Source organism: Astyanax mexicanus, chromosome 16, assembly GCF_023375975.1.
Source record: "Astyanax mexicanus isolate ESR-SI-001 chromosome 16, AstMex3_surface, whole genome shotgun sequence".
NCBI lineage: Eukaryota > Metazoa > Chordata > Actinopteri > Characiformes > Acestrorhamphidae > Astyanax > Astyanax mexicanus.
In genome coordinates, this window is record NC_064423.1 from 36,765,486 (window position 1) to 36,779,586 (window position 14,101).

At 37.0% G+C, this 14,101-nt stretch overlaps 1 protein-coding gene across 1 annotated transcript; it reads left to right on the forward strand.

The window, feature by feature from the left end:
- The first annotated feature begins 1,008 nt into the window (after positions 1–1,008).
- On the forward strand, positions 1,009–13,809 carry LOC103032077 (cytochrome b5). Its single transcript, XM_022670071.2, has 5 exons — positions 1,009–1,304; positions 6,030–6,158; positions 9,463–9,489; positions 10,092–10,123; positions 10,741–13,809. Exons 1-5 carry the CDS (start codon positions 1,110–1,112, stop codon positions 10,829–10,831), a joined length of 474 nt encoding a protein of 157 aa, XP_022525792.2. The 5' UTR covers positions 1,009–1,109; the 3' UTR covers positions 10,832–13,809.
- Positions 13,810–14,101: the final 292 nt, after the last annotated feature.

Below are 14,101 nucleotides of genomic sequence, written 5' to 3' on the forward strand. Positions count from 1 at the left end.
TTGCACTGTAATTTATGACATTCATTTATTTTTACTGTAAGAATTCTTAAAATATGGGGTTACATAAATGAAGTAGTATGTTTAAAGTATGTTACTTAAGTATATTTTAAAAAGTTACATTTTAGTACAGTTAAGTACACTTAGCACAATTTAAGTAAGCCTTTGTACTATTTTTATGCAATTAAAGTACAAAAAAATTGTTCATTTTAGCACTCTTTAAATATACTGATTAATAATGTGGCTACAAGTGCACTTAAGTGCACTATAGCATAATAAGTATAATTATTATACTTATATTAAACTTATTATAGTATAATTAGTATACTTTAATCTACTTTTTTCACTAGGGAGAACATGCCAAGATACATGAAAAATCTGATTAAAAACCAGGGTTATTCCACCAAATATTGGTTATTTCTGAATTCTTAAAACTTTATGAATATGAACTTGTTTTCTTTGCATTATTTGAGGTATGAAAGCTCTGCATCTCTTTTGGTATTTCAGACATTTCTCATTTTCTTTATCATACTTTATATATTTTTTTTTTGGAATTTGGGAGAAATGTTGTCTGTAGTTTATAGAATATAACAACAATGTTCATTTTACTCAAACAAATAACTGTAAATAGAGCTGTATTTTTCTTATTTTGCTTATTTTTGGGGACTGCTATTCTCTATTTTGCACTGTAATTTGTGTCAATTCAGACAAAAATATTTTAAATATAATATAATATAAGTATATATTTTCTATATCAAAATATGTTTAATTGTATTAATTTACATTTAGTACTTTTTTTAGTACACGCTCCTAACGCCCCCTCCACGCTGCGGGTCTCATGATCCTCGGCTGTTGCTTCTGATTGGCCACGCTGCCCGAATGCACTCTTCTCATTGGCTGCGTCATAGTGGCATCGATTGATCTGATCTGGCTGAGAGCAGAGCCATAGAGAGAGAGCCGAGTTGTCCGTGACGTTCTGCGCTCTGATTGGACGCTTTCTCGCGGCAGGTTCCACCGCACCTAGTCTCTGGCTAGCCGCTGTAGCTAACCAACAGAGCCAGGGGCGGGTTAGACCGAGCTGGCAGCAGCTGCCGAAACCGAGCCGAAGCAGGATGGGGGAAGAACCGGAGCGACTGGGGAAGACTAGCGCTGAAAGTAAAGACCCGGGAGATGAGAATCACGTATCTGAGGACCCGGCAGGGGTTAAATATTACTCACTAGAAGAGGTTCAGACCCACAACATGAGCAAAGACACATGGCTCATCATCCACGATAAAGTTTATGACATTACAAGATTCCTGGAGGAGGTAAGAAGATCTTATAGATCTTGTAGATCCTGTTAAAATGCTTTAGAAATGAACTGCAAGACCTACTGGATCAGATCTGGCTCTTATTTTTTTGTAGCCACTTTTTAAGAAGCACAATAAGCTCTAGGTTAGCTGGCCTGGAATTGTGTAAATGTCCAATACTGGCCAATCCTGATCCAGAATGTGATAATAATCCACTCCAGGAATTTGTTCCAACTGTCAGGCAGCACCGCTGCAGCCGGGCTTCACCTGCGCTGCTCTGGCAGCTTGAACAAAATCCTGGACTGAAGTAATACATTCTGGATCTGGATTGGCCGATATTGGACAGGCTGCGGCCTGGGCTCTGACTTTGCTTATACAACTGTCTTAATGGGCAGAATGACTTAATTGACACTTGGCTAGACGTTTTGCATAATATGTACCCACATAATTATAATATTCTTTATTATCCAAATGCAATTACAGAAAAAACAACCAAATATTCAGACATGGGAAAAAATGTCCAGTTCTTTTTTTTTTAAACCTTTTTAAAGCTAAAGACTTAGAGAGACATAAAATGTATCTTAAAGATGTTAATCCTTTTTTAAAACTGTAATCTGTAGCTAATGTCTCAGCTGCTAACTTTTATTTTCAAAGTGATAATCTTTTATTTGTTTAGAAAATTATATTGTATTGTATTTATTGAGTCTTTTATAGGGGTGGGCGATATGGCCCTAAAATAATCTCACAATATTTCATGGTATTATCCTGATAACGATACTCCTGATAATATGACGAAATACTGAATTTAAAAAATTTCAAGAATACACTACTGCACCAAAATGAATTTTTCTTATTGCATATGATATGATATGGCACAGCCCTAACTGAGATATTAAAAAATACAAGCAATGTATCAGATTTGTAACAGAAGTCAATGATCCATGAATGTCATGATACTAATAATGCGCTCGAAATGTCTCCTTATATCCAGGATTAAAGTAAAATAAACAATACTGGACAGATATAATCTGTCTCTAGTACATATATAATGGGAAATGAGAACAGTGTGCATTTTTCTCTTGCTAAAAGCAGCAAAAATGTAGTAGCCTGATGTGATAATTAGGGGTGTGTGATATGGCACGATATTTCAGGGTATAAAATCATTCACAATATTAAAAAAAAATTGCCGATATTATCGTGTATGATATGATATGGCACACACCTAGTCTCTTAAGTTAAATGTGGCACAGTGGATAACACCACCCCCTGCGTTTGTTTCTGTTTTATGGCAAAAAAGCTCAGTCTAGGTCAGAATTCATGCAGAGAAAGGGAAATACACGAGTAGAGAGGGAAATGGATGACAGCACTGAGTGAGGGTTTTAGTGGTGGGATAGTAAGGTAACAGATTATCAATTTTCCTAAATTTTCTTTGGGATCAATAAAGTATCTATCTTTGTATTTAGACCTCATAAATATATTGACTGACTTCTCTGTCACTTGGTTCTTTTCCAGCATACAATAAATACGTCAGCAAGTATCTGATTGTAAGATTGGCTACATTAACCAATGCTGATGATTCTAAAACAGCACTGTTATAATGAAATTATACACATAATAATGCCAAGTAATATGTATATGATGATATATATATATGATGATATGTTTCTGCTAAGTTCAGTACTCTTTTTAATAGTTAAGGTGGTTAAACAAAGCTGGTCATACAGGTAAAAGCAGCATAGTGTGTGATGTTTGATTTGTTGCTGGTCAAGCTTGGTCATTGCTGGTTGTCTAGCTTGGGTGAACCATTAAACTGAAACAAAAACCCTATACTGGTCAAAAACTAAACTGGTGCTAAAGATTAAACCAGTTTCATCTGGCCAGGGTGTTTTATAGTTTTATTATTTAAACTATTAGAAATTAGAAAACGTTTAGTTAAGAATAGAGAAATGTTATTTAAAGTGCTCACTTAGATTTAGAGGTTATTTAAGGTTGCAGTCGAGGAGTGTTTTGTACTTTGCTGAGGGAATTAAAGGTTCTTAGATAACCTCAGATAACGTAACTCAGATCTATGGTAACATTGCGCACAATTCAGACTGCTGTGTACTGTACCTCACATTTTACTTCTCCAGATGTGATCCTGTGGGGTGATGAGACACATGAATGAGGTCATTATTATGCTATAAAAACACTGAATAAAGCTCTCAGAGAGAGGAAACGTCCGGAGTGGCCACACTGTTTGTACACAGCAAAGACAGGAGAGTTGAAATTTCAGAGTTAAACAGCTGAGAGTTGATTTTCACTCTCAAAGTGTTTTTTAACTCTTTCAGTGTTAAATGGTGTTCAGTGTTGGAGTTATTTGACAGAGTTGATTGTTTTAGTGTTAATCCCACCAAACCCAATAAATACTGGCCAACTCCACAGAGATTTACTTAAACTCCGCCCAGTTAAACACGTTATTTGCATAATGGGTGTGTCCCCCAGATCCTAACTTACCATCAGTGTGAAATTTTGCCCACCAGGGCTACCTTTCTATTGGGTATTGTGTTATATTTTGTTTAATGGTTGTTTGTCTAGCCCAGGGGTGTCCAAACTACGGCCCGCGGGCCATTTGCAGCCCGTTTCCTTTCTTGCAGCGGCCCGCGAGATATTTTAGAAATAGAATGAAAGTTGTCCCGCTGTTAAGCAGGTTTTTATAATGTGAGATTCATAGTTTGAACGCTAGGTGTCAGAAACGGGCCAAAGAGTCTAAAAGCGGAGAGGGTGTGCATTTCTAGTGCAGAAAAACGGGCCAAAGAATCTAAAAGCGGAGAGAGTGCGCATTTCTAGCGCAGAAAAACAGGCCAAAGAGTCTAAAAGCGGAGAGGGTGTGCATTTCTAGCACAGAAAAACGGGCCAAAGAGTCTAAAAGCGGAGAGAGTGCGCATTTCTAGCGCAGAAAAACAGGCCAAAGAGTCTAAAAGCGAAGAGGGTGTCAAGAGTCAAGTCAAGTCAAGAGGCTTTTATTGTCATTACATCTGAGTACAGGTACACAGTGTGATGAAATTACGTTCCTCCGGAACCATGGTGCAACATAGAACCACAAGCAATAGACAACATAAAGTGCAGGAGTGACGACAGTGCAACATAAAATTATAAAATTATAACACTAAATAACAATAAATACAATAAATACAAAAGACGAGACAATTTAAAGACAGGACAGTGCAGTACCGATACGGTATAATAGTGTATAGTTGGGATAGAAATGTGCATTTCTAGCACAGAAAAACAGGCCAAAGACTCTAAAAGCGGAGAAGGTGCGCATTTCTAGTGCAGAAAAACGGTCCAAAGAGTCTAAAAGCGGAGAGGGTGTGCATTTCTAGCACAGAAAAACGGGCCAAAGAATCTAAAAGCGGAGAGAGTGCGCATTTCTAGCGCAGAAAAACAGGCCAAAGAGTCTAAAAGCGGAGAGGGTGTGCATTTCTAGCACAGAAAAACGGGCCAAAGAGTCTAAAAGCGGAGAGAGTGCGCATTTCTAGCGCAGAAAAACAGGCCAAAGAGTGTAAAAGAGGAGAGTGTGCATTTCTAGCTCAGAAAAACAGGCCAAAGAGTCTAAAAGCGGAGAGGGTGTGCATTTCTAGCGCAGAAAAACAGGCCAAAGACTCTAAAAGCGGAGAAGGTGCGCATTTCTAGTGCAGAAAAACGGTCCAAAGAGTCTAAAAGCAGAGAGAGTGCGCATTTCTAGCGCAGAAAAACGGACCAAAGAGTCTAAAAGTGGAGAGGGTGCGCATTTCTAGCGCAGAAAAACGGACCAAAGAGTCTAAAAGTTGCCGTAATTAAGGAGTTTCATATTAAGAGACATCATGAAATTAAACATCAATTTGAAAAATCTTAGTTTACACAACACTGTCAAAGATAAAGATAGTAAGTCAAGTAAAATGGTGTGTAAATGAAATAATCAGGAAAAAAGTATTATTTAAAGTGGTATATTTCATGATTTGTTTTATTACAGAGTCTGTGGCCCGTGACTTCAAATATATTTCTCCTTCTGGCCCCCAACATAAAAAGTTTGGACACCCCTGATCTAGCCAATACATTGTCGGCTATAAGAGCAAGTTGCCATTCTTTGTACAGTAAATTGTGAAAAAGTGTTGGTAATGCACTAAGAAATACAACGGAAAATTATACGCTAACCTGTCCTGAATAATAATGAAATAATAAAAAGTCACATCAATATACTAATCTTCTTCTCATTTATATATATTTTTAACTCTTTTCAGTGTAAGTGTAACAGTTTAGGAAGTTAAAGAAATACAAATGTGAGTTAAAAAGGAACTCTGGCGTTAAGGTGTTAAATGTTTAACTATTTTGAAAGTGTTGATTTAACTCCAAAGAGTGTGGAGCTACAGAATATAAACCCTGAAAAAGAGTTAAAATCAACTCTGTGGGAGTTAATTTAACACTTGCCTTTTTGCTGTGTACATTTTTAAAAAGACTGAATGCTCTGTCTTGGCCTTATCCAGATGTGAAACTGGAGACGCGTGAAGTGACCAGGTGTAAACTGGGTCAAAGGTCGTTAGATACCGTAGCTCAGGTCTACTCGAACATGTTGTGAAATTCAGACCGCTGTGTACTTTACCTCACTGGGTTACTCCAGTTTATTATGTTATTATTATGCTCCTCCTGTGTGGGCGGGGCTTAAAGAAGTCTCTTGATGTGATCTGATTGGCTCTGCTTTTCACTGAGATCTGGTTTATTTCTCAGCATCCGGGAGGTGAGGAAGTGCTGCTGGAACAGGCGGGTGCAGACGCAACAGAGAGCTTTGAAGATGTCGGGCATTCCACAGACGCCAGAGAGATGCTGCAGCAGTACTACATCGGAGAGCTGCACATGGTACTATATGCTTTAATTGGTGCTTATTAAGAAGATTGTCTTAGATTATTTAAAATGATTATCCGTGAAGATAGTTATGCATATATATATATATATATATATATATATATATATACAGCTCTGAAAGAAAATATGTAGACAATTGTTTCTCTAATTTTGCTATTTATAGGTATATGTTTGAGTAAAATGAACATTGCTGTTTTATTCTATAAACTACGAACATAATTTCTCCCAAATTCCAAATAAAAATATTGTCATTTAGAGCATTTATTTTAAGAAAATGAGAAATGTCTGAAATAACAAAAAAAGATGCAGAGCTTTCAGACCTCAAATAATGCAAAGAAAACAACAAGTTCATATTCATAAAGTTTTAGAAAATCAAGAGTTCAGAAATAACTCTGTTTTTTAATCACAGTTTTCATGCATCTTGGCATCATGTTCTCCTCCACCAGTCCTACACACTGCTTTTGGATATTTTTTTATAATCAAGCAGTTCAGCTTGATTTGATGGCTTGTGATCATCCATCTTCTTCTTGATTATATTCCAGAGGTTTTCAATTTGGTAAAATCAAAGAAACTCATCATTTTTTAAGTGGTCTCTTATTTTTTTCCAGAGCTGTATATGATGTGAAGCACATTATAACAAACACTTACTTGGCTGGAATAAACTGGATAAAGAATTAGTATTTTTACAGTTACAGTACTATAGTAATATAGCCTGTGAGTCAATGCAGAGTTTCAGCTTTAAATGTTCAGAAATCAAGATTAGCTGAAGTTTGGAGAAGGAAATAAAAGGTTCCCCATCTGAGGAAATAAAACATTGATATCATGCTAAACTTGGTGGAGGCAGTGTTATTATTACTATTATTATTGTAGAACGACTTTCTGCTCAAATTCAGCCACATACTGCTAAACTACGGTGGCCGAGAAAGCCCAGCGCAGTGCAAATTGAAAAGCGCTGCAAAAGCACAAAACACATCAATCAAAATTACAACACAGGCGCAGCAAATAGAAAAACGCGCTGCAAATAGAAAAACGCGCTGCAAATAGAAAAACGCGCTGCAAATAGAAAAACGCGCTGCAAATAGAAAAACGCGCTGCAAATAGAAAAACGCGCTGCAAATAGAAAAACGCGCTGCAAATAGAAAAACGCGCTGCAAATAGAAAAACGCGCTGCAAATAGAAAAACGCGCTGCAAATAGAACCACAACACAACGGAAGTGAGTCACAACACAACGGAATTTTCCCGGGGGACCTTAAAAGATGCTGTACCAGCTGTGTACAAAGGACAATAAGTGGCAAACAAGCTTCTGAAAAGTAAGTTATGTTTATTACCTGTGATTACCACGGTTGTGTGCATATTATTAAAAGTTCTGCTTCACAAAACGCCTTGTTTGCCACTTATTGTCCTTTGTACACATAGTGAAGTCCGAGACGTTACTGAAGACGCAGCTTAGCTGGTACAGTATCTATTAAGGTCCCCCGGGAAAATTCCGTTGTGTTGTGACTCACTTCCGTTGTGTTGTGGTTGTATTTGCAGCGCGTTTTTCTTTTTGCAGCGCGTTTTTCTATTTGCTGCGCCTGTGTTGTAATTTTGATGGATGTGTTTTGTGCTTTTGCAGCGCTTTTCAATTTGCACTGCATTGGGCTTTCTCGGCCACCGTACTAAACAGATATGCTGCTGCTTCTTCACAGTGCAGATGGATAATAACCCAACACACCTCACAGATCATACCCAGCAGCTTCTCCAGGCTAAGCAAGGGGGATGTTCTTAAATGTCAGAGTCCGTCACCTGACCTCCCTTTAACTGTGCTGCTCTTTACTCACTGAGAAAAAAAATCAAGCAGAAACCACCGCAAACCATCAGCAACTGAAAGGGTGAAAAAAAGTGCTTTCATTTTACAAGTTATCACATGTATTAAGCATTTTTCTCTCTTTCTCAGTATGCAAGTTTAAAGCACATAGATTTTCTGCTTTTATTTGAATCATATAATTGCCTTAACCCAAATACACTGAACAAAATGTTATGATTTTATGATTAATGTTCTTATGCTATATGGCCCAATGCTCTGATGCGATCTGACTACTCACAATGTACATCCATACATGACACGCTGGGCTATTGTATTAAAATAAAATTATATTAAAAATAAGAAGAAAATAAAAAAAGAAAAGGACCTGAAAGTTGGGAGATGCTCACCTGAGAATGTAATCAGGAGGGTTCTAGGATCAGAGGTTTAGCCAGCAAACCCAGCACCACCACCCCTTTAAAAACATTTACTGTAAATAACAATGAGATGTTTACAGGAGGGTGAGTGGGTCGTTTTAGAGGAAATAGAATAATTTAGATAAAAATCGGAGAAACAAACTGCTGTGTAGAAAGGACTTGGTTTGCCAATATAATCAGAAGATTGCCAGTTCGAATCCTGTTCATGTAGCTTGCCATCGGCTGCCAGAGCCCTGAGAGAGCACAATTAGTCTTGCTCTCTCTGGGTACAGTACAGTAGATGGCGCTCTTTTCCCTCATCACTGCTAGGGTGATGTTGATCAGCACAAGGCTGTGTCTGTGAGCTGATGTATCAGAACCGAGTCGCTGCGCTCTCCTCCGAGTGCGCTGTTTTGCTACTTGGCAATGCCTAATAAGTGTGTTAAGTAATTGGCCTTGTAAATTGGGGATGAAATTGGATCAAAATTTGAAATAAAATGATATACATTTTAAATCTTTTCAGCAGACAAGAATATAAAGATGTTGGGCACATTTTTACAAAAGGAAGGATTACTTGATAAAAGTGGAGACAGTACTAGTCTAGCATATTGGCTTTATTATACATATAGGCAGTAAGGAAAGAATGCTATATGTTCATTCTTAAATTCTGTTTGATCTAATGTAAAAAAAAAATGTACGGAGACGAACTTCCATTAAAAAAAAACAACAACAACAAAAAAAAACAATAAACCATGACTAACTCAGTACTAGCTACGCAGCTGAACGTAAGAATGCTCAACATAGAGAAACAAGCTGCCTTTCCAGTTCGGCTGGTTGCACTTCTTCAACAGTAAGATACCCTCACAAGCGGCTTTTAAACTGGTTTAATGGTCTTGCAACTGTACGATTGCTTATTAATAGACCTAATAACTGTGGAACAATTGCAGCCAGGCTATTGTAACAGACCATACAGTATATTTTTTATTTTCGAGTGCATCTTTAGTCTAATAGTTTATACGTTTGTATTTTACAGCAGATAAATATGTCTGAACAGAAATGATTGAATGTAAATTAACACAGGTATTTCTTTCATTTTAGGATGACAGAAAAAAAGAATCCAAGAAGGTAAGAAAATGGACTTTAATTTCAAACTGTGGCTTGTCATTATACTGATACCGGGTTTTACAGTGCAATAAAACCTGTTAAATATATATATATATTTTTTTTTTATTTATCTGGAATAAATAAAAAAATCTATATATTTTTTTAAATGTGCACCAAATTTAGGATGGCGCTGTGTGATTAAAATCAGAACACAAATTACGAATACAAAAAGGTGCAACAAAATGCTAACTTTGTTAATTTTTATAACATTTTAAACATATTTACTATAATGTGACAAATAAGCTTAGCTAATCACATGTGGGGTGATTTACTTGTTGCTGACATCAACTGAAAAGGCATGCAATTGGAAGATGCAGAGACCTCTGCTGATTGGTAGAGATGACACAATCAGGTTGAGTTAAATTCAGATATTTTGCAATATCATATATAGACTTCAATTGTGTTCTGCCAAAAAGCAGAATATTTACAGGGTAAAAAGACCTTGGCTTTATTTATTTTTAAAGAAATAGTTTATGCACAAGCCTCTGCTAGGACAGTAAAGTAAAACTAACCTATTAATCCATTAAATCACATCTGTATCTTTTCTTTTCTTCTGTCTTTAGGACGTTTACATCACAACTTCAAAAGAGTCCAGGTAAGATGAATCCAAGTGTTTTTTGACGTTTTTTAACCAAATAATGAACAGAGGCTATGTTCACACAGCAGTTAAATGTGAACCAAATCATCATATGAGACACAGGTGTGTTGCTTGTGTGGCAGTGTAAGCAGTAAAAAAAAAACACGTTGAATCTGACATTTTCATGATTTGGGTAACTAGAGATATTGGCTGAATAAAATTTATTTATTCATTTATGTTATATTATCAAGTCTAAAGTCAGTGCAGTTTTGTTTTCCCACAAAATCTTACAGCACTTCATGCTTCTCTCTGCTGCTGGCAACTTTTATGTAGATGTGGATTTCATTTTCCAGCAGGACTTGGCACACTGCCCACAATACTGCCAAAAGTACCAATTGGTCTTAATATAATATTCAATTTTTTGGAAACACAGATTTTTTTGGGTTTTCATTGGCTGTAAGCCGTAATAATCATCAACAATATATAATATGTGAGTTTCACATTTTCAACTAAATTACTAAAATAAAGTAACTTTTAATTTTTTTTTTAAGATTCACTAGTATAAATATCACTCTAATTTCAGCCTTCTGAAATCAGAGTTCTGATTGGATGGTTGTGTGTTTCCTGTGTTGCAGCTCGTGGTCCACCTGGCTGATTCCGGCTGTAGCTGCTGCTGTCGTGGGCGTGATGTACCGTTATTACATGCTAGAACACAAATCATCTTGAGCACGATTTGCCACGGCCTGGATTACCAAAACCGTATGCAGAAGCATAGCATAGCGTTTAATGTTAGTGTTTATAGAGGTACACACTCTACTGTCAGACTGCTATCAGACCTTCATTAGCTGTGTCTCAGTGAAGGCCCAGGCCAGGGCCACCTTTTCTTTCTTTTTCTCTTTTTTATTTTCTTATTTCTTATTTTCTCTCTTTCATCTGGAGGCCTTGACTTCTCTGTCCAGTCCCCTCTGCTCCCCATACCATCACACTGGATGCACAGAATGACCCTCAATCCTGTACTGACATATTAATGCATCACGAATCGCAGGATTATTCCTTTTTTATGTTAATTTCCCCTCTTTCTGTCTCAGTCGTTATTAGAAAGGATTAGAGCAGGATGAGCTGCTCCTCTTCAGACTCACACTTTGTCGTTTTCGTCCACAGCACTGAATCTGAATGTGGGTTACACTGTGCCTTGTGTGCCACCTTCTGTTAGTGCTCACTGTTCAGCACCACTCCAGACTAAAATAATGATGGGTTTTGATGATTATGAAAGACTATTATAAACGATTCTGGTACTCATCCCATCTCTAAATATGTACATCACTCCATGTGTACACCTAAAGCCCACAAACAAATCAATAGGTTTATGTTTATTATCTGCTCTTAAAGAGAGTTCTATTCTATTGGCAGTAATTCTCTATCTCTACGGTGATTGGACAAAAATACACTGTGTGTATTTTCACATCTGTGTCAGCAGTGGATGCAACTGCAGCTTTCATTACACAAACATTTGGACATAAAATGAGGTTTTAAAATATGTTATCACATTATTAATGATTCATGAGCATTTGCAATGTATAAAATTAAATTCAAGCCAACTTAAGATAAGAGGAAATTAAATGATTATGGAGATGTTTTGAGTTAAAAGAGAAATCTGGTTTGAAATGGACTTGAGGTGTAGTGAAACATTTGGACATATAATCTTGTCTTTATGTATCAACCTTATAATGCTGAGGATCCAGTGATTTTTTTTACACAGTGAAAATATAAATATAAATATAAAAATAGGAAAGTAACTGAATATGGAGAATCTTTAGTTAATTTGACTCTAGTTTCGTCAGAAGTCCTAAATCACATTTGTTTGGATGGCACAGGTGGTCTCCTTTAATTTGTCAGAGCTATCTGGCGCAGGAGCAAGAAAGTAAATATAGTGAGAAGACTCTGTGTTTCAGCGAGTATATCTGTGCAGTGTGAAGCTAGTTTAATAAGGAAACGCTACAAATTGTGAACGGATAGTACACAGATTTGTAAATGCTGCACACACCACTTGTGTAAACAGCATGGAGCAGCGCAGACAACGTTTGTTCATAGCTGGGGTAACTAATAAGCGTTAGTTAATCTGATATATCTGGATAATATATCAGATTAAGTTGCACATTATCATCGGTTTAGCTCAAATAAAAGGAGTATATTTGATAGCTGGGTTGAATCGAGACTGGATCAGCATCTCACTACAAGCGAACCACTCCAGAGTTTTTCCATTCGTCATCATAAAATCTTTTAAAGCATAAAAAAAATAATAATTCTCATATACGTAGCACTTCAAAAATCTATTACAGAAAAATAAAAAAGAGGGTCCCCCTGTTCTTTTTCTTTCTTTCTTTTTTTTTTCTTTTTTTTTTCTTTTTCATTTAAACGACTTTTCCCCAATCCAGATGCATGTATGTAAGGGTCCAGATATAACACACATAATAAGTTGCCTACAAGCCTAATCGTCCAACACATTTAACTCTCTTTATTATTCTCTTTCTGATTCATACAGTGTGGTACTGAAAGATTACAGATGATGAAAAATGGTCCTAACACTTTTGCCCTTTTGTATTTTTTACACATATGTTTATGGAGATGTAATGAAGAGTATAATAACAGTAATTTATTCGTTGGAGAAGCTGATTTGTGGTTTTGTGTGTTTAATACTTGAACTGGTGAGCAGTCCACAAAGTCTATATTTCATATATACGTATATATATTTCATACGCAGATTATTCTATGCATTCTACAGTACGTTTTTTTTTTCTTCATCTCGTCGTTGCCGCCGACAGTTGTAGCGTGTGCTGTTTCACGTGTTCGATGCCTCAGAAGAGTTTGGTCCGTGAGCTGCCTTCCCCTGCAGTAGTGACATTGTTCTATATGTATGCAGATCTGTTCTTTGTTTTGTCTCTTAATGATTATATGTCTTTTCATATGCATATTCACTGTATTCTTTTTTTCTTTTCAGCCCATGCAGCTTTTTTTTTTCTTACTTTCAGTGCTTTTTACACAATCGGGTGGTTGAATGTTTTGTTAAATATGCTCTGATTTCATGTAATTGCACCCTGTATACACTCATTAACCAAAAATATTATAATAATGCACCAAGAATACAGTATATAAGTGATTACAATTTTACACCTGGTTTTAGACCACAATAATTGATTGTGGTGACGGACAGTTCTGGTGGAAACAGGAGAGTTGAGGTGCACATTGGATCCTTCCGTGATTTGATCAGCCGTGGTTTTCTGTTTTTTGGATACAATCTGGGTTAGCACCCGAACATCCCTTTCAGACAGCTTCCTCTTACAGCGTCCACAGTTAATCCTGTTGGATGTGGTTGATCCTTCTTGGTGGTATGCTGACATTACCCTGGATACCGTGGCTCTTGATGCATCACAAAGTCTTGCTGTCTTGGTCACAGATGCGGCAGCAAGACGTGCACCAACAATTTGTCCTCTTTTGAACTCTGGTATGTCTCCCATAATGTTGTGTGCATTCCAATATATTGAGCAGAACTGTGCTCTTACCCTGCTAATTGAACCTTCACACTCTTATTGCTCTTACTGCTGCAATGTGCAATTAATGAAGATTGGCCACCAGGCTGCTCCAATTTAGTCATGAAACCTCCCACACTAAAATGACTGGTGTTTCAACAGTTTCATAGTCCATCCTGGCATCCCAGCTGATCCAATAAATTCCTTATTGGTAATAAATTTTGCGTCCAGACAGGCCAAAGTTTGTGGGAACAAGCATTATCCTGCTAAAAAAAGCCCTGCATATTTTAATGAGCTGTTATTGTGCTTCTTATCACTACTACTGGTGAGCAGTGACATGCTGATGAACAGTCTGGATGGTGTGCATGCTGGTTCTTTCAGTCCAATGGTGCATACCCTCCTACAGTCTGTCAAATGTGCAAAATGTCTATAAGTACATTGTAGAGGTGTGTCTAGCTGTCTGATCTCT

What these genes read in the sequence shown, in the direction of transcription:
- LOC103032077 (XM_022670071.2), top strand. Translation starts at nt 1,110, where the DNA reads ATGGGGGAAGAACCGGAGCGACTGGGGAAGACTAGCGCTGAAAGTAAA. An exon ending in ACATCGGAGAGCTGCACATG is followed by an intron (nt 6,159 to 9,462) that starts GTACTATATGCT and finishes CTTTCATTTTAG; the next exon opens with GATGACAGAAAAAAAGAATC. An exon ending in ACAACTTCAAAAGAGTCCAG is followed by an intron (nt 10,124 to 10,740) that starts GTAAGATGAATC and finishes CCTGTGTTGCAG; the next exon opens with CTCGTGGTCCACCTGGCTGA.